General features: G+C 35.0%; 1 protein-coding gene and 1 non-coding gene across 14 annotated transcripts in view; both read left to right on the top strand.

Annotated features, from left to right (window-relative positions):
• Mycbp2 (MYC binding protein 2) overlaps positions 1–24,927 on the top strand; it is a 226,395-nt gene that overhangs the window by 33,705 nt on the left and 167,763 nt on the right. For all 13 annotated transcript variants that reach the window (XM_041674411.1, XM_041674457.1, XM_041674467.1 and 10 more), the window contains exons 3-13: positions 551–766; positions 7,257–7,410; positions 11,935–12,131; positions 14,240–14,482; positions 14,697–14,768; positions 16,430–16,526; positions 20,404–20,477; positions 20,602–20,740; positions 21,922–21,998; positions 22,833–23,037; positions 24,246–24,410. In XM_041674411.1, the coding sequence (XP_041530345.1) occupies positions 551–766; positions 7,257–7,410; positions 11,935–12,131; positions 14,240–14,482; positions 14,697–14,768; positions 16,430–16,526; positions 20,404–20,477; positions 20,602–20,740; positions 21,922–21,998; positions 22,833–23,037; positions 24,246–24,410 (1,639 nt within the window). The remainder of the gene's footprint in view (positions 1–550; positions 767–7,256; positions 7,411–11,934; positions 12,132–14,239; positions 14,483–14,696; positions 14,769–16,429; positions 16,527–20,403; positions 20,478–20,601; positions 20,741–21,921; positions 21,999–22,832; positions 23,038–24,245; positions 24,411–24,927) is intronic.
• On the top strand, positions 13,924–14,030 carry LOC121464908. The gene has a single exon (XR_005976584.1). It is a non-coding gene; the product is annotated as a U6 spliceosomal RNA (small nuclear RNA).

The raw sequence follows: 24,927 nt of genomic DNA, 5'->3' as shown, positions 1-24,927 counted from the left end.
CACTGTTTCTGGGTTAAATACCAGTCATGTATTACTTTCAATATATTGTTAATATAATTGTTTGATTTTTTAATAGTTTGAAAATGACCTTCCCAAGTTACCATACTGACTTAACTTTAACATATTTCATGTTTAGAGAGATATTTTCTTTTGCCCTTTCCCAATTCTTTGTTTGATTTTTGTTTTTTTTTTTTTTTCTTTTTGGTTTTTCGAGACAGGGTTTCTCTGTAGCCTTGGAACCTGTCTTGGAACTAGCTCTTGTAGACCAGACTGGCCTCGAAGTCACAGAGACCTGCCTGCCTCTGCCTCCCGAGTGCTGGGATTGAAGGTGTATGCCACCACCACCTGTCATTCCAATTCTTTATAGAAGAAGGAAGTCATTTCAGACTACATATTTTGATACTTTAAATATAATTATTTTTATTTAAGAAAATTTGTTTTATTTATGCAGGATATGAAAGTCAGTTTAATCTGTCTATACATTTTTATTTATAATGAAATGATATCTGAAAAAAAATTTTGAGCAGAAATGTTCTCTTTTATATTTCAGTCTGAAAACTTGGAAAATACAGTAATTATACCAGATATCAAACTTCATAGCAATCCCTCTGCCTTCAATATTTACTGTAATGTACGGCATTGCGTTTTGGAATGGCAGAAAAAGGAAACATCATTGGCAGCTGCATCCAAGAACTCTGTACAGAGTGGAGAATCAGACAGTGATGAGGAAGAGGAATCCAAAGAGCCCCCTATCAAGCTGCCAAAGGTAAGCACTGAATTCGATTTAGATCCATTACATACAAGTGTTCTGGTTATTATACATATACATACGTTCCTGAGATCCCTTGCTTTTTCTAAAATTGTATTTATAAAAATAACATGGCTTATGGATAAAAATAGGATTGAGGTAGCCCAGGAAAGCTCTGTGGGACTTGTAAACTAGCTCACAACGTTGGTAACTGGTGACTCAGTGAGATGTCCACGGTAAGCACTCAGTGAGGTCAGTGTGTTGTGGCTTGCTAAGGGCTGTTTAGTGTACAAAAGCAGTAAGTAGCATGGATATACTTGTGTGGAGCATGGACCAGTGGCAGATGGAAGAGGATCACTGAGCTGGTGACCTCCCAATTTGATGAGCATAAAAGGATGGTACAATCTATTGCAAACCAAGAGCTAGAGGTGTACCCCATTGAGAGCAAGCCCTAGAAACAGATATATATTGAAGTTTTTCTTGATATAGAACTGGAAAGGTTCCTTAGCAGCAGCTAAGTTCAAAGCTTTCTTTTCTTAAGTCTGTTAAATCTTGTAACTGTACTCTTGCTATTCTGCTCACCTGACCTAGGGGAAAAATCAGATGAGAAACAGTTCAGTCCATACTGTTCTGTTGTTGTTTCCTATTACCAGAAACATATAGACTATTTCATAGTTTAGCTGAACAAACTATTTGTAATGTACTTTGTACTAAGTATTGGTTTACTTCATGACTAATTTTATCACACATGATGTGTGTTTATATTCAGTATAAAAGATACAGTCTTTCTTTTCTTCCATCCTTCTCTCCCTCTCTTTTGTTTTCTTCTTTTATAATGATGAGGATGAAATCCAGTCGCTTGTAATCCAACACCATTGCTGTCCATGAGTCATGTCATCAGCCTCAGAGTTACGATAGTGTTCCTAACAAAGGGGGAAAATTCAAACATTTTAACATGATACCTCACTGTGTGATTCATGTGTATTGCTTTCTTATAAAGTAACTTAAAAGTGATTATTTTATCAAAAATTATCCATACACTATTATATTTGTGCTTTAAAACTGTCCTGAAAACTTATTTACCTCCCCACACCAGTACATAAGGTATCTTTTTAACTAGTTTTTGCATGGAATGCCTTACATGAGCTATCAGGACAGGTGGAGCTCGTGTCTCGGACTGGCATGGTTTGTGGTGACTTTTCCTAAGTATGCATTGTTCTTGACTGTGCTGTTGGGTTCATCACCCCCTAGTCAGCAGATGACTTGCTTTCTGTTTCATATGAGTGAAGGCTCTGTGACCTTCCTTACTTCTTGACCAACCTTCTTAGAATGTCTTTGTGTCTTTCTTTTTTCCTTTTCCCTGGTGTCTTTAACTGTAACTGCTCTCCCAGCATCTTCTTATAACCGAAAATGAATATGCATTATCTTTGCCCTCATGAAGGCGTAGACCATGGTCTCTTAATTGTGATTTCTTCTGCTTAGTTAGGGAGGCTTTATAAAAAAAAAAGTAGGATAACCCCCAGAGACTTTGTGTTGTATACTTTTTGTAAGAGTGATATGCTATTGGGGGAAGATCACACTGCATCGTGGTAACCATGGTGATTAAATTCCATATTGGGAGTGAAATCAAAAGTCTAGAGAAATCTTTCATATGAGAATACAGATGTTGAATAATATACCAACAGCTAGATTAGAAAATGTTATACAATTAGGAAAAATATATTATTAGGCTGTTTTAAAACATTAGAATAAGTGAGCAATGGAGAAAGACTCAGACATTTTGTACATTTTCATAGCATAATTAACAGGGTTTAAAGGAAATCTTTAAAAAAATCCTGAAGTAATAAATCCACCATATATACTTGTTTTCTGGAAACAGGGAATAATGATTAAAAACCACAGTTATTAAGCCAAATTAATTAAGCTGAAACACTATTAAAATTGCTAGCTATTTAATACTAGGTAACTGGGTGTCTCTGCTTTATTATTTATAAATTGAGAGTATTATGTACCTCATAGGGTTGCAGTTAGGATTAAGTGAGTTAATGATGTTGAGTGCTTAAGAGAACAGTACCCAGTATATATCAAGTCTTCAGTAAATGAGAACTGTAGTTAGAAGTGTCAGGTTTGGGCCAAACTTCCCTATGTATCCCGTAATTTAGCAATAAATACTTAAGATTGCAAGGAAGTAGAACTTCCAGAAACTCAATGTGATCCTATAATGAAAGAGATGTGAAGACAGAGGAAGCAGTAGTTAGATGCCTATTTGTGGTAACCACAGTGCCTCACGGGCGATGCCATGAGTGGGGAGTGAGCATTTCAGGTGATAAGTCTTGGCAGCCTTTGGCATCACCTTGGGACAGACACAATGGAAGACTGGGGCCTGCATGATGAGGATTGAAGGCAGATTTTCTTTCTCCCCCTTTCTTCCTAGATGTTTTGCTGCCTCCTGTTATGAGGCTTGAGGCTTTCTCTTCTCATCTGAGATTTCTTTCTCTCCTACTAACTATTTCTTTCATCTGTTTATGGCAGGTTTTGTATTTATTATTAAGCAGTCTTACAATCATTTGTAATGCTTACATACTTTAAAAAACTCAAACAGAAATGAGATACATATTTATGTCATTACAAAGCAAAGTACATTGTCTGCCTTTTCTGATTGTTTCTATAAAGCAAATAGTAGTAGTATTTACAAATGATAAAAATAATAAACTTAAAAGGGAAGAAGTGGAAGAGGCGCATGAGAGGGAAAAGAGGTGGAGAGGGAGAAAAAGAAGAATTTGCTTATCGGGATATGGATGTCTACACTGCTATTCTGTGTCACATAATGAGCCAGTGGCTCACTATGAACAGTCTTCCTCCCTGCTTTTCACACCCAGAGGGAAAGCATTCTTTCAACTTTTCAAGGATAATTTGTTCATTCAAACTGTGTTCTTGATTTTGCACTCCTCATTTCTCATTAATTGTTTTTGATTTGTGTCTGTGCAGAGAGACTTCTCAAATCTGCATTCTATTTGGTGTCTCTCCTTAGAGTTTTAGCCATGAACCAGATGTCTCCCTTCTGCTTTAAAATCAGGATGAGGGTGGGAGAGGGAAGGAGTGAGGGGAAGTGTGTGTGTATGTGAAAGAAAGAGAGGGGGGGAGGGAGGGAGGGAGGGAGGGAGAGAGAGAGAGAGAGAGAGAGAGATATTGAGCATTAAATTTCATCATCATTCTAGCCAGACAATAAATAAATCTCCCTCTAGTCTTTCCTTTTCCCATAGATTGTTGATATTGCCACCCAAAAACTTTGAGAATATGCTCATTGTCAGCTGATTACTAAATGTTACATTGTGAATATAAAATGTTACCTGAGGCTTACTGTACTATTGGGGAAGGTTCTGCAAACTGTAGAAGGTGGAGTTCACCTGGAGGAAGGGGGTCACTCGAGGCTACCTCCTCTTCATGGGTGAACAGATATGTCCTTTACATTCTTTCAGTACTATATTCTACTCCAGTGCATGGAGCCAACCAATCAGGGACCGAATCTTCTGAAGCCATGAAACAAAATAAATTCCTTCAAGTTTTTCCTGGGGTATTTTTTTTTCACAGCTATGCAACTAATTCTTATCAGTTCTGCTTCTAAAACAATTCTTGTATAAAGGTATTGTCACACAGCATTCCCAGCCATCATCAACACCTCTTAAAAGTGCAACAACTGCCTGCCTCTCTCTTCCTTCACCCCTTCAGTTAATTTGCCTGAGGAACATCTGAGTAACTTATAGTCTGATGGTCGTCTTTTTACTTAAACCCTTGAGTAGGTTTTATTCAGAAGACAACTGAATGAGCTGACACATAAAGCCCTTCCCCCAGTGCTGTGTCTTTACCCATGCAGTCTACTGTATCTAGCACATTCTGTAATTTTCACGGCATTAGAAAACTTATTGATTGATTTGTTTGTTGTCTGTACTAGAGAATACTTTCTTGAGGAAAGGGAGCACATCTCAACCCTTTTTTCTCACAACCTAATGCACAACTGCCTACAAATTCAGAACGAATTTACTTATTCAAGAACTAAATACATTAGTCAACCTAAGAGTATATTTTTAAATAAATATGCAGCTAAACTAGCTTTAAGCATGTTGAGATAGGAAACAGGAATCCCACTAGAAAATTATATGGCTCTAAAACTTCTTTATTTCAATGAGGAAACATCATATAAATGATTCCCATCCCTTAATTTCAACTCCAAAGAATCCTTGAATTATGAAAATTATAAAATGTCTTAACCATAATTGTTAATAGATTAAGTTTATATTATAAGTTAATATAATTAATTGTAATAGAATATTGTAGTCTTCTATTGCTTGAGAAAAGAGATGCACTCTTTGATTTTCTCTAATTATATAGGCACATGGAAATCATCTTTTTGTTTTCTAGTCCATTCCAGGAAAATGAACTAAAACAGATAAAAAAAAATTTATAGAAGTGCTTAATGAGTTGAAATTCTCTGCATAAACTTGGGTAAATTTAACTATAGTCAAGACTAGGATTTTTAGATAACTTCTGTAAAGACAATTCTATTACTTACATTGACTTCTTAGTTGTATTTATTCCCTAAAGAAACCTTACAAATGACAGAACTTTGGGATTTGTCTGCAATTTCATCCTTGTCTGAAAAAAACCCAACTGTTTCTGAATTACAGTAATTTTTTGCACACAGGTGAGTAGTTAGATGAATAATAATTGTATCTCCATATTTGCTCAGCACTGGCCTAAGCACAGATGTTCCTGTCCATAGTTGGATACAGTTTAGTTAGAAAATGAAAATACATGTTGTCAGTTGTACTAAATGTGAAGAAGGACACTACAAAAGAAATCCCACACTAGCTCAGAATTGAATATAATAAAAGGTTATTTATTTAGTGGTAGACTCACAGATCACAATCCTCTGCTGGAACAGGGAACAGCAACTGAATCCAGCAGCTAGGAAAGAGGCCAGGCGTGAGCTTTACATTGGCATATACAGTATAAGAGGCCACGCCCAAGGGGATGGATAATTTAAAGGCTACTGGAGGTAGGAATTCTTACAGCATTGTTGTAATAGGAGCGGCGGGGCTGTGTCCCCAGCACCTGGCCGCCCACATGGCTAGCTTATGCCCCAAAATAATTACACGGAAACTGTAGTCTTTTAAACACTGCCTGGCCCATTAGGTCCAGCCTCTTTTTGGCTAGCTCTTACATATCGATCTAACCCATTTCTAATATCCCTGTAACACCACGAGGTGTCTTACCAGGGAAGATCTTAACCTGTGTCTGTGTCCGGTAGGAGAATCATGGCGACTCCTTGACTCAGCTTCTTTCTCCCAGCATTCTGTTCTGTGTACTCCGCCTACCTAATTTTATGTCCTATTAAAGGGCCAAGGCAGTTTCTTTATTTAACCAATGAAACAACAGATAGAAAGATGACCCTCCTCCATCACAGCATAAATGTATAAATCCTGTAACAGAAGTTGGTGTTGGTCAGGGTTATGTGCATAGCTCACTTTCCCACTTAGATTATAAGCTCTCAGCAAACAGGGCCCAGTCTATCTCCTTAAGTCTTTTAGTGAGCTGCAATAAACAAGGGTTTAGAACGGTGCATCTATGCAATGTATACATTAATGTAAAAGCCCCATCAAAAAGAATATTATCTTATTGTTTTGGGCATAGAATTATTGTTTGAGGTGTTTCTATGACTTTGTTTTATTTTAATTCTTAATGTCCCTTCTGCATGCACATAATTTACCACATCCTGAAGTTATATATGGTTCTCAAAATATGTTGGCTAAGAAATAGGATTTTATTGTTTAGTGTTTTATTAATCTTCCAAAGTTACCATAGCAGCTCATTGTAACTTTTCTCTTAAAATCTATAACTAAAGATTTACACTCCTTTTGCTAAAGAGGGTCAGGGATTTCTTGTCCCATTGAGGACTGTTATCATTAAACTAAAATATCAAGTGATATTTTTGCTGAATAGCCTTCCAGTTCCTTTCATGATCATCATGCCCAAAGGACGGGAATACTGCCTATAAGTAATAATTTTGCAATTATACCATCATGGGAAGGATTGAGGTGAAATTAGTTTTAAAAGTCACCTTTGCTGTGTGTGTTATGTTGTCTTTATATTTGGTTCTAAGTACTGTAACAAAACTAGTTGCATATAACCAAATGTATTTTAAATTAACAGAGCCTATTTCTTCTGTGTGAATACCACCTGTTCCTTAGTTCCAGTTTACAAGGTGTTTCACTATGTCTTGCTATGACTTCACTGTGTCCAAACCAATATTTAAGTAATGTCACTAGTTCTTGCTTTGTATATAGCTACGTGGTTTTCATGTTAAATCTGGAAAAAAGTGCTTTTTTTTTGTTTTTCCATTTAAATATAACTCTTTATTTGGTGTTGAGATAACTTGCAAAAACTAGACTATAGAAAGTATTATTCACTTACATGTTAGGAAGTATAATTTTATTTTCATATTAAACAGATCATTGAGGTTGGGCTTTGTGAAGTCTTTGAACTGATCAAGGAGACTCGATTTTCTCATCCATCCCTGTGTTTGAGGAGCCTCCAAGCCTTGTTGAATGTGCTTCAAGGCCAGCAGCCAGAAGGCCTCCAATCAGAGCCACCAGAGGTCCTAGGTAAGATCTTATGCCTTCAGTGAAACACTTAAATTGAACCACTTCTCTTAGGAAATATGCATAAGAACAAGAAATGCAACATTTGACTGGGTACAGAAAAACAGGAATTTAACTTTGCTGTTCTTTGTTGTGTTTTACTAGAGTTATAGTCTAAAGAGTTTTGGTTTATGCAGAGTCGAATCTTGGTTGTTGTAACAATAGGGGGAAACAAGCCATAAATTCCCCAAGATGACAGAATAACACCAAACCTCTAAAATCCCCATTAACTCAAATCCCAGGGTCCAAATAGCAGATGCTCATCTTTCCTACTCACTTGTTACTCTAGAGGAGTTAAAATCGTAGCCTGTGGGCAGTAAGTGACACAGACCCCAATGGTACAATTAACTTTTAAAGAGAAGATATTTCTTTTGTGTTCTTCAAGCCTCTGACTTAGTAGCAAGTTTCCTTACATAAAGATGTTAGCTTTTCTTATTATATTTAAGTTTTAGCATTACTTGCTTTTCATGTTAAGGGCCTAGGCTCAGCATATAACCACATAAGAAAGACAGGAACTTTATGCACTGATAGAAATGTAGGTGAAGCATATTCTTTAGCTGGCTTATTGTTTTTTTCTGATTCTAAACCATGGATATCCTGTCAGTCTAGAATTTTCTAGATCATTTTACCAATATAGGAAAATACCCCTAAAACCATAGAAATTATGATTCTCAAAAGCAGTATGTATCTAAGTCATCTTTGACCCAGGTGTGGGGTTTTTCATTCAGTATATTTAAGATGGGACCAAACATTGTTAATTTGAATAAGTTTCTGTGTGATACTGTTACTGATGGCCTGGGGACAACATTATTGACTGAATTAGATTTTGATTCCATATCGTCTGTATCTGGCTTTACTCACCCCCCCCCCCCCGCCCATTTAATTCTTTTTTTTTTCCCTGTTTTCCTTTTAAGGCAAAGCCCTTCTGTGTAGCCCGGATTGGCCTTAAACTTCATTCCTCCTTCTCTGGCTTCCCAACCACTAGAATTAATAGATGTCTACAACTATGCCCTACCAAAATATTTGGATTTTATTAGATCCACATTTTAAGAACCTAATTATATGTCAGAGCTTCCTTTGTTTGTCACATATAGTAGTTTAATTTTTGATTTTAACTTTGTTTTATTTTATGGAGGAGGAACGACATCCTGAAAAAACTGAAGACAGCATATACCTCTCTCCCCAGCGTAAGGCACTTAACTGCTGCTACCAAACAAAAGTTATCACAGGTTAAGAACCACTTTACCAGTTCACTGTGCAGTAGCATCAGTAATCCTGTTAATATTGTGTATTTAATGTGATTTGATAAATCCGTCTACAGCCCTTTCACTCCATGCTTCTACCACCACTTTTTTCATCTAAATTTCTGTGCTCTTTTTTCAAAGCCCACTTAGTCCACTTAGTGTTTCCATTATGTGCATGGTTGTAGGGTCATGTAGTGGAGCCCAGACACCTTATTAGAGGCTGCATCCTTAAGAAAACTGACTGTCCCTCCCAGCATCTGTCAGTCATCAATAGCTCCTTATCTAAGGGAGGGATTAAGAGAATTTTCTTCTGTTTTTCTATTTAGTTTAATATTAAATATATATTTTAACTATTTAATAGATTTTTCTTTGCTCGTGCCTTAGTTACTTTTTAGTGCTTTGATAAGACACCATGAGTGGGAAAGTATTTATTTGGGTTAGTCCATAAACATCATGACCTCTCAGAGCATGGCAGCAGGCAGGCAGGTATAGCCCTGGAACAGTATCTGAAAGTTTAAAATCTTGATCCATACAAGATACAGGGCAGAAGAGCTAACTTGGAATGACATTGGCTTTTGAAACCTCAAAGCTTGTCCCCAGTGACACAGCTTCTTCAACAAGGCCATACCTCTTAATCATTCCTAAACAGTTCCAACAACTGGGGACCAGGCATTAAAATATATGAGCCTGTGGAGGCCATTCTCATTCAAAGTACAACAGTACGGTATTAAGAAAGTATTATAATGTTTCTTTTGTTGTTGACATTGGCATCAAGTGATTGTACATATATGTAATTACAAATATAGACAGATAGCATGGAGTGAGTAGAACTCTGAGAGTCACTTCCTTAAAGATACGACATCAGTAAGAATGAATAAGAAGTAATGATGATAAGTGATGATAACATAAGTAAGAAAGAGTAAGGAGTGAACCAGATTATAAGTATCTAAGGCAGAGAGAACAGCGTCCAGTAAGGCTCTGAGATGGGGAAAAAATGACTGAAGCAAGTTTTGTAAGCCTAGAATATAGTGAACAGAAGGAAAGCCTCATAGGAAGGAAGAAGTGAAGAAGAGGGAGGGACTCTGTGAAGCTATATGTACGTGTTTATAAGGTTTGTTACAGTGCTGGGAAATATAGAAAGTTATTCTCTACCTCATTACACATTCTAAAAATATTTTCCTTGGGGATGGAGAGATGACTCAGTGTTTAAGAGTTAATAGTCCTCCTAAAATGGGCCAAAATTTGTTTCCCAGAACCCATACAAGGGAGTCCACAACCTCTTGTAACTCCAGTTCTAGGGGATCCAGTTCTCTCTTGTGGCCTCCACGGGCATCTACAGTCACATATGCATACACACATATATACACACACACAAATTAAAAATAAATAAATCATTAAAAATAATTTATCGTTGGACTGATGCTATGGCTCAGCTGGTAAAGCTCTTGCCACACAAACTTAAAAGCCTGAATTAGATCCCCAGGACACACACAGAAGGAAAGAAATGACTCCTGAAAATTGTCTTGTGACCTCCACATGAGCACCATGGCATGCACACATATGTACACACTCACACACACACACACAGAGTTTAAAATTAAAAAAAAGCAAAAGTAATTTATTGCAAAAATACTTATTTAAATTATTAACAATTTTCTTCATCTTAAATCTAACATTTTAAGGACAACAACATTACTTTGTCTCGTTTGACAGTATACTTTTCCAACTTAGAGTGTGTCCATATGCAGGAAGACTTCTGTATTTGGTGAATGACTGATAGATTGAATACTGAAGCCTAATTTCTAGAGGGAGGATGAGTGGGGAGACAGCTAAAGAAGGTAAAGAAGAAATGATAATATTTTAAAGAAAAGAGAGGGAATAATAGATGGAAAAGACAAGTAAGAAGAAACAGCAAAAAAATCACAAAGGAGAGGAAAGAGGACAGAATTAACAAAAGATTGAGTGCATTTTAAGCAGGAAACTAGATTTTTTTTTATTTGAAAATTCTGTGACTATAAATATATGAAAAGGAATGGTAAAAGTTAATTTATTAACCTTTTTTGTTTTTCTGTTAGCTCAGTTAGCCACTGGTAGTAGATACCATGGATTGGGATGATATGGTAAGATAAAGAAAATTGAAGAATTAATTAAGAAGAAAATACACAGCTTCATTTGGAATTAGGAAGGTGAAGAATTGATGAGAAATGATCACTAGATGTCTTTGAATTATTGAATGAATAACAAAACTCTTCCAGTTTTCAGAGAACTACCTTCTTCCTTCCTGTTCCCCTCTATCCTGCCAGGGGTTTTGCCAGTCTGACTTGTCTTTTCAGTGTCTCTGCTGTTTCACTTTCTAAGAGTTTTCAGTTCCTCTTTTTCTCTCTGCTGAAGAAATGCCCAGGCAGTATTTGATTCTGTCTTAGGTGGTGTTGAGGTGCTTGTTGTGGTAACAGAATAAGCATGTGTTTTCTTTTCAACTCTGTCACTAAATAGCTTTATGAATAAGGGAAAATCTTTTCATCTGCCTTGGTCTCAGTTGTATTACCCATTAAAGGAAGAAGATACTTGTCCTGTGACCTTGGATAGTTCTTTAAGATAAATGAGTTATATACCCCTTTATTACTTTAAGATGTTATTATGTTAATTATAAAGTTTTATATTAAAGTTGTAGCATTTTCTTATTTTTTGTAAATATGCTCTTGTGGTCCAAATAGAAGTGCATACTCTTTGTACTTTGAAATACTGTGAGTAGTCCTCACCTGAAGGACAAGATTGTTGAAAGATAAACTGCGATGTTAAGGGTGAGTTTCTTGTGTAGGCAAGATTGTTTTGTAAGGCCTTAGACCATTTTTACTACTTCAGTTACAAAAGTAAGGGATAGAACTAAATGTTTTCTTTTCTTTTTCTTTTTTTTTTTTTTTTGGTCTTTTGAGACAGGGTTTCTCTGTGGCTTTGGAGCCTGTCCTGGAACTAGCTCTGCAGACCAGGCTGGTCTCGAACTCACAGAGATCCACCTGCCTCTGCCTCCCGAGTGCTGGGATTAAAGGCGTGCGCCACCATCGCCCGGCCCAACTAAATGTTTTCTAATCCCTTGTTATATAAATGCTTTGATTGTGGAGTGGGTTGACCAAACAAAAGCTACTACAAAATAATAGTTCGAGATGCCTTAAATTTTATATATAGTGAAATATATATATTTCTCTGCAACTCAAATGAGTATAACTGAATCTTGTTTTATCCACAGAGTCTCTCTTCCAGCTCCTTTTGGAAATTACTGTTCGGAGTACTGGGATGAACGACAGCACAGGGCAGTCCCTCACAGCACTGTCCTGTGCTTGCCTCTTTAGTCTGGTAGCTTCTTGGGGAGAAACCGGAAGGACACTCCAGGCCATCTCTGCTATACTAACCAACAATGGGAGTCATGCTTGCCAAACTATCCAGGTATTAAGAAATTTAGTAGGTGCCAAATTGCACTTTTCTTCATTCTGTCAGTAGAAATTCTCTAAATTTTTAAGTTATTTAATATTTTGATCTCTCTATGGTTGATGTACAGATAATGCACATCGTTTGATTTAAGCTGCATGCGTGTTTAATTCTGTATCATGAAAATAGCAAATAGATTTTGAAAAAAATTCCAAATATTTAAACTATGATTAATGAATACAATATAAGACATAGTCAGATTAGGATAAAAATGAAATTTAACTCAAGGAGGTAAAAAATCAAATAGCTACAATTAGAAAATTGAAGGGGGGGTTAAATAGTTGTAGTATGGTTGAAGATGCAAATAGTGAGCTAAAGATAAAAGTGAAAGAAATTATATAGAATCCAGCAGAAAAAGAGGAAACAAGAATCATGAATAGAGAATAAGAAAGGGAGTGTATAATAAAACAGTGTGTTACCATATAGAAGAATGAAAATAGACCCATGCACAAAGCTCAAGTCCAAATGGATCAAAGACCTCAACATGTAAGCCAACCACACTGAACCTCATAGAAGAGAAAGTGGGAAGTACACTTGAATGCATTGGCACAGGAGACCACCTCCTAAATAAAACCCCAGTAGCACAGACACCGTGAGAAACAATTAATAAAAGAGACCTCCTGAAACTGCGAAGCTTCTGTAAAGCAAAGGACACGGTCAACAAGACAAAACGGCAGCTTACAGAATTAGAAAAGATCTTTACCAACCCCACATCAGACAGGGGTCTGATCTCTAAAATATACAAAGAACTCAAGAAATTGGTGATCAAAAGAACAAATAATCCAGTAAAAAGTGGAATACAGAGCTAAACATAGAAGTTTCAACAGAGGAATTTAAAATGGCTGAAAGACACTTAAGGAAATGCTTAACATACTTAGTCATCAGAGAAATGCTAATCAAAACAACTCTGAGATTCCATTTTACACCTGTAAGAATGGCCAAGATGAAAAGACTGATGACAGCTTATGCTGGAGAGGTTGTAGGGTAAAGGGAACACTTCTGCATTGCTGGTGGGAGTGCAAGTTGGATATCAGTATGGCTATTTCTCAGACAATTAGGAAACAACCTTCTTCAAGATTCTGCAATACCACTTTTGGGTATATATACAAATGATGCTTAATTGTACCACAACGACATGTGCTCAATTATGTTCATAGCAGCTTTGTTTGTCATAACTAGAACCTGGAAACATCCTAAATACCCCTCGACTAAAGAATGGATAAGGAAAATACGGTACATTTACACAATGGAGTACTACACAGCAGAAAAAAATAATGACATCTTGAAATTTGCAGTCAAATGGATGGATCTAGAAAACATCATTTGAGTCTGGTAACCCAGACCCAGAAAGACAAATATCATATGTACTCACTCATAAGTGGCTTTTAGACATAAAGCAAAGAAATTCAGCCTACAAATCACAACCCTGGAGAACCTAGACAACAATTAGGACCCTAAGAGAGACATACGTGGATCTAATCTACATGAGTAGTAGAAAAAGACAAGATGTCCTGAGTAAATTGGGACATGGTGACCATTGGGAGAGGGTTGAATGTGAGGGGAGAGGCAAGGAGGGGAGCAGAGAAAAATGTATAGCTCAATAAAATCAATAAAACAAACAAAGAATACAGAGTATGTTACCATGGTCTGATTTCCACAAAGTAATGATAGATAGTAAAGACAGAGAACAAGGCATCCTAGCCAAGACTTTATAGAAGGAAGGGATAGAATCCTTAAAGAAGTCCGTCCCGTGCTCGCTTCGGCAGCACATATACTAAAATTGGAACGATACAGAGAAGATTAGCATGGCCCCTGCGCAAGGATGACACAGAAATTCGTGAAGCGTTCCATATTTTTTTAAAAAAAAAATAAAAAAAAAAAAGAAGTCAGTCCCATTTGCTTGAGGGTTACTTCTTATAGATGAACTTTTAGTTTGTACCTTTGCAAGCCTGCCAAACATGCATCAGTCTTTATAACTTGTTTTGTCATAAATAATATCTTTATCGTGCCTGTTTTGGGTTTGAAAGCAATTTAAATTGTCTTTTGATTTCTTCTCTTTTGAATAGGTGCCAACGATACTAAATTCACTTCAGAGAAGTGTACAGGCAGTTTTGGTTGGAAAGATTCAAATCCAGGACTGGTTTAGCAATGGCATTAAGAAAGCAGCTCTAATGCACAAATGGCCATTAAAAGAAGTATCTGTTGATGAAGATGACCAGTGTTTGCTTCAGAATGATGGATTTTTTCTTTACCTCTTATGCAAGGATGGATTATACAAAATAGGCTCTGGATACAGTGGAACAGTTAGGGTAATGTAATTCTGTACAGTTCTTGATTATAACAGTAATAGCCATATCTCAGTAATTGAGTTATATTCTGTTTCTAAACCCTTTAGTACTAATTTTGGTTTTTACTTGAAAATTATAATTGAAATGCATATATTAAATATTATTCACATATTTTATTATTTTATTGTTTTTTAATTATTAATCTGTACTTAGATAAATTTTTGTTATTTTACAGGGCCATATATATAATTCTACATCCCGTATCAGAAACAGAAAAGAGAAAAAATCCTGGTTAGGGTATGCCCAGGTAGGAAAATATCCTTAATAAATGAAATTATCTTCCCGTTTAAAACATATGGTTTGTGCTCGTTGAATGAATTATACAGGAATGGTGTATTTTTATTAATATGGCTAGGTAATGGTGCAGAGCAGGGTAAGGAGTGTAAACTCAGATTCATAGGTGCTACAACTACAATCCTGGTTCTGCTTTAGTAGCTGAGCGACTAAAGAAAAATCAGTTTACTTAGCTCTGTTGTTTACTACCTTCAGAGGGGGAATTGAAAATACCTCCTTTGGAGTTCTCCTTTAAGCAAATCTGGAGCTAAGAATCAAAGACCACCTTTTGCATTAGCAAATCTGAATTGAAAATGAATAAGTGACTTCTGAAACCATATTAGGACTCCTTGCCATCAACTCTTGCATTCTATGTCTAGATCCTGTTCCTTCTAGCAAACACTTTTTAGGGGACAGCACTTGCTAGAGATGCATGCAAAAACTCACCCCATGGTGCTTTCTGAATGCTGTGGTCTCTTCTGCAGTCAGCACCGTCGGTCTGTTCTTACTGTTTTAGCACCGGATACAGTAACTCCTCCTCTCACGAAGAAAAGTAAATGAAAGATGGAGAGAAAGAGTCAGAAATATGTAATTCTGTTGTTTCCCTGTCTGTAAGACAAAGCCCAGAATAAAGAGTAAAGTTTTCCCTATACTTCATGATTTCTTGAGCTAACAGAATCTGCTGTCAGCATAAAATGATAAAAGGACATTTGAAAGTACTTTGAAAATTAAAGTACCTACAACGTGACAACTTTGTCACGTTGCCTTAGTTAATGTTCAGTTGCTGTGAATAGACATCATGACCAAGGCAACTTACCAAGAAAAACATTTAATTAGGGTTTCCTTGCAGTTTCACAGGGCTAGTACATGACAGACATGGTGGGACGGTCCTGAAGCAATTAGCTGAGAGCTCACATCTGATCCTCAAGTTGCAGGCTGACAGAGTGAGAGAAGGGGGGAAATGAGGGAGAAAGGGAGGGAGGAAGGAAGGAAGGAAGGAAGGGAAGGAGGGAGAAAGAGGGAGGGAGGGAAGGAGAGAGAGGTAGAGTAGGCTTCTGAAAACTTGGAGCATACCCCCAATGACACACTTCCTCTAAGAAGGCCATACCTACTAATTTTTACCAAATAGTTCCACTAACTGGAGGCCAAGCATTTAAGCATGAACATTCTCATTCAAACCGCATGTGAAGAATTATTCTGCTATATCAATTATTGAGGCATTTTGAAAATTTATATTAAAGTGATTGTCTTTTAAAACCCAGTGTGCCCAAACATCTGCCTCATTAATTTATACTTATGTTTTATCTAGGAAATAATATGGCCAGTGTATTAGTTTTAAGAGTTAGAATTTATTATGTATGTGTGGTGTGTGTGCTCATGCAAGTGTTTGTGATATATGGGTGTATATGCATATGGCACGTTCTTGTAAAGGCCAGAGGTTGACCTTAAGTTTTTCCTCATTTGCCTTCCATCTAAAATAGAATCCTGTTCTTAAATTTTAATCGTTTCTATCCCTTAGATAGCTTTATTAATTTATTGTGCATCAACAAAATAATAGCCATACAGCTGCTTTTTCTCTTTGTAATGAAGACATATCTTAAAATATATATACATATATAATATTTTTATTTCCAGGGTTATTTATTATATCGAGATGTGAATAACCACAGTATGACAGCCATAAGAATAAGTCCTGAAACACTGGAACAAGATGGTACTGTAATGTTACCAGGTATGTTTTATCTAACCATATTTTTCTTCATAGGTAGTTTTAAAAAACATGCATGCTAGGATATTTAAACATGTAAATGGTAATTAACAAAGAATATTCCTTGCTTAAAAATGAATTCTTAAGTATTGTGACATGTAAAACATTTTACAACCTACAATAAATGAATATATTTGAAGGTACTAGACATCAGAAACAAAGTGAAATGAGGTTTAATATTTATTTCCAAATTCATTCCCATCTACATGCTTTACATCCTACCCTTACCCATCAAGACTTTATTTGCTCACTTAGCAGCGTAGTGTTATTTTGTTGCTTTTACTAGAACCACTACTTTAATGCTCACATTGCCCAATACCAGAGGAATTTTGGTTATTTATCACCTTAACATTGCACTAGGGGTCTCCTCTGTCTTCAAGGACTTGCAGTGATAGTGCTGAAGGTGGTCAGGAAACTGAACATTCCATCGTGCCCACTTCTTACTATGGCTCTGATACACAGACTTGGGCACAGTCCAATTAGTTCATGCAGTTATACTACGTGCTGTCTGGGTTCTGAGACACTAGGTAAATGTACAAATATTCTTTGTTGGAAACTCTTTAAATTTGCTTATACCATTGCTGCTTTCTAAAGTTGGTCACATTAAAATCTTAATATTCAGTGTATTTGTTAACCTCATGGCAAACATTCAAATATTCCTAAGTATTTGATCTCTTAAAAATGTGAGATTTATTTTTTAAAAAAAGAACACATTGAGAGAGCTAACTGATTATTGTCTGTTTGTCAAGTTTTAAGGTATTATTATAGCTTCATTAGAAAATGATTTGAACTTTTATATTATTGCATTTTCCCAAAGTAATATATAAACACCATCGTAGAACAAATGAAACATTTCATGTCTGTATAAGTGGCCTCACAAAATCATCCTGTAATAGCTTTTTTCAGAGTCCACTTTTTGTTTTTTGAATGACTTGGGTTGTGTCATTTGTTTAATAATAACAAATTAAGAAATGTTTGTAAGTATCAGCATATATTTGTTGCACAAAACAATGGTCTCCTTAGGACATTTTTATACATGTATGTCATATACTTTAACTGTATTTCTACCCCCAGTTCCAGTTTCCCTATATCATTCTCCTCTTCTTCTTTCTTTCTTTTTCTTTCTTTCCTTCCTTCCTTCCTTCCTTTTTTCCATCCTTCCTTCCTTTTTTCCTTCCTTCCTTCCTTTTTTCCTTCCTTCCTCTCTCTTTCTCTTCTTTTTCTTCCTTTTTTTTTTTTTTTTAAAAAGGACAAGGTCTCACTATGCAGCTTTGACTGGCCTGGCCTGAAACTTGTGTAGACCAGGAGGCTGGCCTTGAAATCATTGAGATCCACCTGTTTCTGAGTGCTGGCATTAAAGGCATGTATTTTCATGCCCGACTGATCTGAAAAATATTTTTTATAAAAACATATTCCCATAAAATTGATAAGCATATGTATATAGTCATAAAAATCATATTCTACATGTTTTTTTAACTTACCCTTTCACATATTATGGAATTTTTTTTCAGTTCTTAAACTTTTGCAGCATCATTTTATTATTACAAATTATGTTTTATTGATTACTATATATTGAAATGGAAGTCTTCCAATTTTCTTTCTTTGTCTTTCTTTTTGTTTTTTGGGGGGGTTGTTACAAAAATTACAATGGGAAGATCATCTTTTCTTTTCTTTCGTCTCTGTACCATTTATGATGTCATAGAAGAAAAGTTCTTTATTGACAAAACATGTTCTCCTAAGTAGATTGGTACAGTCATTCATAAAGACTGAAACTAAAAGGAAAACTTAAAAATAACTACCTAAAAAGGTGTTTTTCAATTCACCATATTTAAAATTGATTTGTCAATGTCTTTATTCAGTTTAAATTCTGCATCATTTAACATAAATGCAAATTTTAACCATACAAGTGTGGCTTTCTGTGTTTCATAAATATGTGCTGTGCTCACAGTGAAGAACAAATCAAACTTTGGGAGAATAGTCCCAGATTGTGTGTCTTCCAAGCTTGCAGATGTTGCTTGATATATTCCTGAAGATGCTGCCTTAAAATATTACACAGTGGATAAAGAAAGGATCAAGAGAAAATCTTGATATGACCTGACAAGAAGACTCAGCCCTCAAGTCTGAAGAAGCATGTTATCATTTGCTCATTTCTTTGGCATGGAATGCATTTTCTTCAATAAAGCAATTTGCTTTCTCCCTGGGAAGGGACAACTCTTCTCTCTAGCCTTTCATCACGAAGAGCAGTAGTAAACTGGCAGATTTGTAGGTGCTAATGGATGCCATGTTTAGAGTAAACATAAACTGATAATTCATCCAGTTTGTGTTCTAGTTAGTCTTATAGCTATTTCACTGCAGGGTGGATGGACACCCCTTGTTAAATTACATTGTATTCTTTATATTTCAATTTTCTTTCAGATTGTGTTCTTATGTCATTTACTGTCCGTGTCTGGTGACAGGGTGCCTCAGAATATGAGGCTGTTTTGCTACTCTTCTTGTGCCACTTCATTCCCTCACACCTGCGTTTATCTGAAATTATAATGAGTTTTTCTTCTTTGCTTTTTAGTTTAAAATCTTACTGCTTAGAGCTTGAGAAGCATCTTTCTTGCGCCTCTTTGTATTCTGTACAGTGGACTAGGAACTCTTTCTTTCGATTTCTCCTCTCTTTGATTACCAAGTCTCTTGGGCTACCAGTGGGCCTTGTCTCCCAGTTTCTATTTCCAGTTTGTGATCACTGAATTCTCTATTTGGTAAGGGTCTGCCTGTGTTTTGCATATTTATAATAAGGAAGTATGCTAGTATGAAGCTCTTTTGCAAAGATTTAGCTTATTTGGGTGGGCTCCATTGCCATATTCCAAAAACCAGACTTTTATGTTTTGTTGATTCAGGTTGAACTAGAAATGTATTTTCTTTTTTATATTGTGATTAATGGAGAGGTTCATCCTAGTTCTCCATGGTTACTGTAGAAAGTGTGTGTGTGCTTTTAGACTTGCTTGCTGAGTACTTGTTTTCTCATAGGATACAATTTATACAGATGTTGATTTTTGCTTATAGTTTTGTGTTATTTAGCAGCAGTCACTAACACATGTTCCAGTGTCCTTCTGTGATACTGGTATCCCTTGTCACAATTATAATTTGATCAACATGTACAGTGCACTGTTTATTTATAGAGATATGTTCAATGCTGGCAAATATGGGTGTTAGCTGAAGTATTTGGCTGTTTTGAGACAAAAAGTAAGATGAGTATATATTTGTTGGATATGAGAAGGATAAAGTTAGAAAGTCTAGAACATTATAAATACTAAATTTGCTGCAATACTCATTGACTTTCTACATGGGGAATATATAAGTAGTTTTGACATTTATTCTGTAAAGCAAGGGATATCTGCAGCTGGACACCACAGACTTCAAATACAGAAGCTTTAGATCTCTCTGTATTTCTGTGACACTAATGACTGTAATGTAATATATGTCTGATGGTAAGTGTTGCCTACATTGCATGTGATTGTATTGAAATGATCATAACCAACATTATTTGTTTATCAAGATGCATGTTCAGCCCTCAGACTGTACCTGATACTAATACATTTTGAAATTAGGTGGGCTCTCAGATCCTTGATTATGCAAGCTTTATGAATGTAAGCACAACGTGCGACCAGAACTCTTAGTTGAAATATTTTTTTTCTTAATTTGTAATTCTCAGTTTTAAAAGTCTTTTTTTGAGTATAAGTCTATTCTTATCGTGTGAAGAACTCTCATTCTGACTTCAACAGAGGAGTAAAATAATTCCACGAGTTGGCTTATTTGTTGTGTAATATAATTACTTTTTCTTTCATTTGTATAGATTGCCACACTGAAGGTCAAAATATTTTATTTACTGATGGAGAGTATATTAATCAGATAGCTGCTTCAAGAGATGTAAGTTCTTGGGATCATCAGTCGTTGTTGTGAATGAAACCACTTTTTCTTAAATTACTTGGTTTTTATTAACTTTCAGAAGACTGATTTATGCAATGTAATATTCTGGACTTTTTCTTTTAAGGATGGCTTTGTTGTCAGAATTTTTGCCACAAGTACTGAACCTGTACTACAACAAGAATTACAGCTTAAACTGGCCAGGAAATGCTTACATGCCTGTGGAATATCACTGTTTGATTTGGAAAAAGATTTGCATATAATAAGTAAGATGACAAATTAAGTCTGTCTTTTTTATTACTTTTAAAAACTCTTTGTGTATTCATCAGTTCGATTCATAATTTAGTGATTATTGTGCCTATGAAACAAAATTTATGATTAATATATAGAAGTAATCAGGAAATGCAGCCTATAAATAGACAAGTTATTAGAAAGTGTTAAGAAAAGTAACTAGTAATAATACTTCCCACTATCAATTTGAATAGGCAAAAAAATAAATGTTTATTAAGGATTATGGATGGACAATGCTTGGTGTCATTTACTAACCCCACTGGAGATTTATTAGTGAAGTTCTATAACTTAGGGAATCTATACAAGTTCTGCCTTTTACATTTTTCATCTTTGGGAGTTTAATAATCTTGCCATTAGTTTTTTAATCTCACATATTTTCTTTTTGTATATATTCCTTTCCATGGGAAAATTGCCAAGTTGAGCTCAAATTTTCCATTTTTCCATAGAATCGTTGGTTGCTTGTATGATTGGCCAGGCATCATAAAATATACTACAGAGAAAAGTTTAATTTACTGTTTGAAAATATATGCATGTATGTACACATATTATTAAATTTAGGAAATTTTCTTACAAAAAAAAGCACAGGACAAAGAATCTGAATTTATACCCAGATATTTCACATTATAATTCAGTACCATAGAGCTAGAGGTTTTGGATGAACTCCCAAGCTTTATATTTGTTCACTTAAAAAATGGTTAATATAATTATGAAGAGCAAATGAGCTAAAATATATACGTCTTATTATGTTTACTATGTTATGCTTAATGAAAAAATATTTTAATACCTTAATTCACTGACTACTGGTGACATTGAATTATTAATGTTTTGTTATAAAGTGTTATTTGGTAGTTATTTAAAATATATCAAGATTAGAACAACTTTTATTTTTGAAATTGTGGACCTATCATTATATCTTCAAAAACTTTAGCAAGTAATGATATTTACTCTGTTTTGTTTTGTTTAATTTTGTGACAGTCTTTCTAAGTAGCCTAGCATGTTCCCATGCCTCAGCTTAAGTGTGTCACCATATGCAGACTCTTTGTATTTTAACAATACTAATTGAATTGACTGAAATTATTTGATAGAGTATATTGTGGTAATTAGAATTGCTTATGTTAGAAATGTAGTCATATTTAATAGTACTGTCTTATTGAAGGCACAGGATTTGATGAGGAATCAGCAGTACTTGGTGCAGGACGAGAGTTTGCACTGATGAAAACAGCAAATGGAAAGGTAAATTGCTTACTTTGTTTCAAAAATTAAGTTTTTCTCCTTGAGGCAGTACAAATTGTTACTTAATTCACATAGTTCACATATTTAAATATTGTCCTAGTTTTTATATGGTAAATTTTATTCCTGTTGAAACTAATAGTATGCATGAGTAGTGACATATAAGACCCTAAACATTTTAAACTTTAAAAAAGTTATAGTTTTGCTAGTATTTAATTATGGATTCCGTTAATTTTTGAATTAGTATAGGTTTGTATTTTATGTTTATTTTGATATATCAAAAATTTCTAAATGTTTTAATGTCCAAAACAAATACAAGTTATAATTTAGATAACATAGAAGCATGTTTAATTAACTTATGCATTGTATATGTTAACCTATCTAGATTGAAGTGGGGTTTTTTTGTCTAATAAATATGAAGAGGAAAGAATAATAACTAAAGAAATTCTGGAAATATAAATTATCAGGCACATACTTACCTGGAACTTTTTATAAACTTGGAAAATTAGTAACAAATTTTTTGGATTTCCTCCTATGAATATAATTATGGAAATATAATCAAGAAAATTTAAAAATTTTTAACTATTCAGAATACATATAAAAATAAACTTGAGTGCATCAATTTCTGTCTCCCTCAGGTTATGAAATTTGAATACTATAATAATTGTCAAGTTTTTTTTATTTTTCCTTTCAATAAAATATGGAAGCTTTTACTTTTCTTTCTTGTGAAACCTGCGGCACCATTCCAAAGAAAGTCTTATATATATTTTTTTAATTTTCTTTCTTCCTTCCTTTCTTTCTTTCTTTCTTTCTTTCTTTCTTTCTTTAACATACAAGATATATTACACTGGCAAGTACCAGAGTCTTGGAATCAAACAAGGTGGTCCTTCAGCAGGAAAATGGGTTGAGCTACCAATTACCAAATCTCCCAAGATCGTGCACTTCTCTGTTGGACATGATGGCTCACATGCCCTTTTGGTTGCAGAGGATGGAAGTGTGTTCTTTACAGGATCTGCAAGTAAAGGAGAAGATGGGGAGTCAAGTAAGTCCCTGAGAGTGGCCCTTATGCATGTTAGTGTGATCATCTCAGCAGCCTATCTGTGTATGGGGCTTGTTCAGTTAAGCATGCGCTAAGAAAAGGTGGTTGTCTATTTCACTCTGCAGTTCTTGTGAATGAATTTTTATCTTTATGGATACAAGACTGTTCTGAGAATAGGTGGTTGGTGAGTTTTTTTCATTTAATTATTCTAGTAGGTTACTTTAAAAAAAACCTAAAACTTAGCAAGGACCATGTATTTCAAAAGAAGGATAAACTTTATATAGCTTTGTTCATAGGTGATACTTATGGATAACTGTTTGTGGGATTCTTTATCTGTGAGGAAATCATTTGTTCTGCAATGAAAATATAATTTGATCTAATTTTTTTTCTGTTTAGATCCTTCTTCAAAGCATTATTTTTCTCTCAAATAACTCTTCATATTCCTTGGAGTAACATCTTACAGGGATTAGCTCTTTTGAACTCAATACATAATGGAAAATTAAGTGAAAATTAGTTACCCAGAGATAGCGCTTTAAAAAGCCACAGAGTTTATTACCATCTCCTTGGAACCTGGACAATAGAGAGCATCCATGGAAGCTAGTTCCAAGATGTGTGTCAGTGTCAAGCCATATGAAATCCATAGTGGTATTTTAAACTATAGTATAACAACACGGTTTTATTCTGAAAGCATGCAGGAAATTGATTAACCAAATGAACAGGTAGTTGACATTCCATGTTTGATTTATTTTGATGCTAGAATTTTTGAGAATGGTGACTTTTTAATCACTCATGTTTCTATTTATTCTTTTTCATATGTGTATCATCTTTCTTTACAAGCACATTGACTTGTAAAGAAAAAAGGTGATAAAAGTGTATATTGTGGGGGTTAGGGTGGTATGTAAGTTGTGGCAGTTGTATGGATAAAAGTTAATGTAGAGATTCAAACTCCCAGTTTATTGGAAACTGGTGTTTCCTTTTGGGAATTTCACTACACTACAAAGAAAGAGGATCTGTCAGTGATAGCCTAAATATTAACTGACTGCAGGAGACTAACAAGGTCCTCTTTATGATCTGCTTGGTGGTAAGCCCCAGCCTTTCTGAGACTTACTGAAGTGTATCAAAAAGGTAAACAAATTGTTTATTTTGTTTGGTTTCATATCATTGTTATTATTTGCATATAGATACCTTACATTTTATTTGTTCCTTTTTAGCTAAGAGCAGACGGCAGTCAAAACCCTATAAACCTAAAAAGATTATTAAAATGGAAGGAAAAATTGTGGTGTACACAGCCTGCAATAACGGAAGTAGTTCTGTTATTTCTAAAGATGGAGAACTATACATGTTTGGGAAAGATGCTATTTATTCTGATAGTTCAAGTAAGTTAAAAATCTAACAGTTACTTTACTTTCATGCAAAAAAGATTCCAATATGAATCATTGGGCATAACATAGATGTGTCTAGAAAATTAACATTTGTAGTATGCTTTCTCTATATTCTTGGCATTTTCATTCAAATGTGAAACTTTGGGGAATATGTTTTATATAAATATGTTTATTTATATTTGTTGCTAAAGATCTGACATTCATTTCACACAAAGTGTGATGACGCAAACTTTCCCTTAGCCACTTTTTCTGGAAAGCTTTCCCTTCCCACTAAAGTGTTCATGTAACAATACTTCGGGTTAGTGTTAGTCACTATCAGCAGTCAGTTTTTTATAACAGCTTATTAAAAATTATTGAATTCTCTGTTTCTTCACTTAGACAGTGGAGTAGTATTTTTCTTATTTATTAGTCTAATATCTAACATCAATAATATCAAAGTCTCAAGACTTTTTATCAAGTGCCTGACTGCTAAACCTAAAATTAAAGAAGTGGATATGAGAGATAGAAGTAG

The sequence above is a fragment of the Microtus oregoni genome, unplaced genomic scaffold, assembly GCF_018167655.1.
Source record: "Microtus oregoni isolate MIOR12 unplaced genomic scaffold, Mior012 000001F_ref0000356, whole genome shotgun sequence".
Taxonomy (NCBI): Eukaryota; Metazoa; Chordata; class Mammalia; order Rodentia; family Cricetidae; genus Microtus; species Microtus oregoni.
The sequence above is the reverse complement of the archived record's forward strand: the minus strand, read 5'-3'. Positions and strand labels throughout refer to the sequence as shown.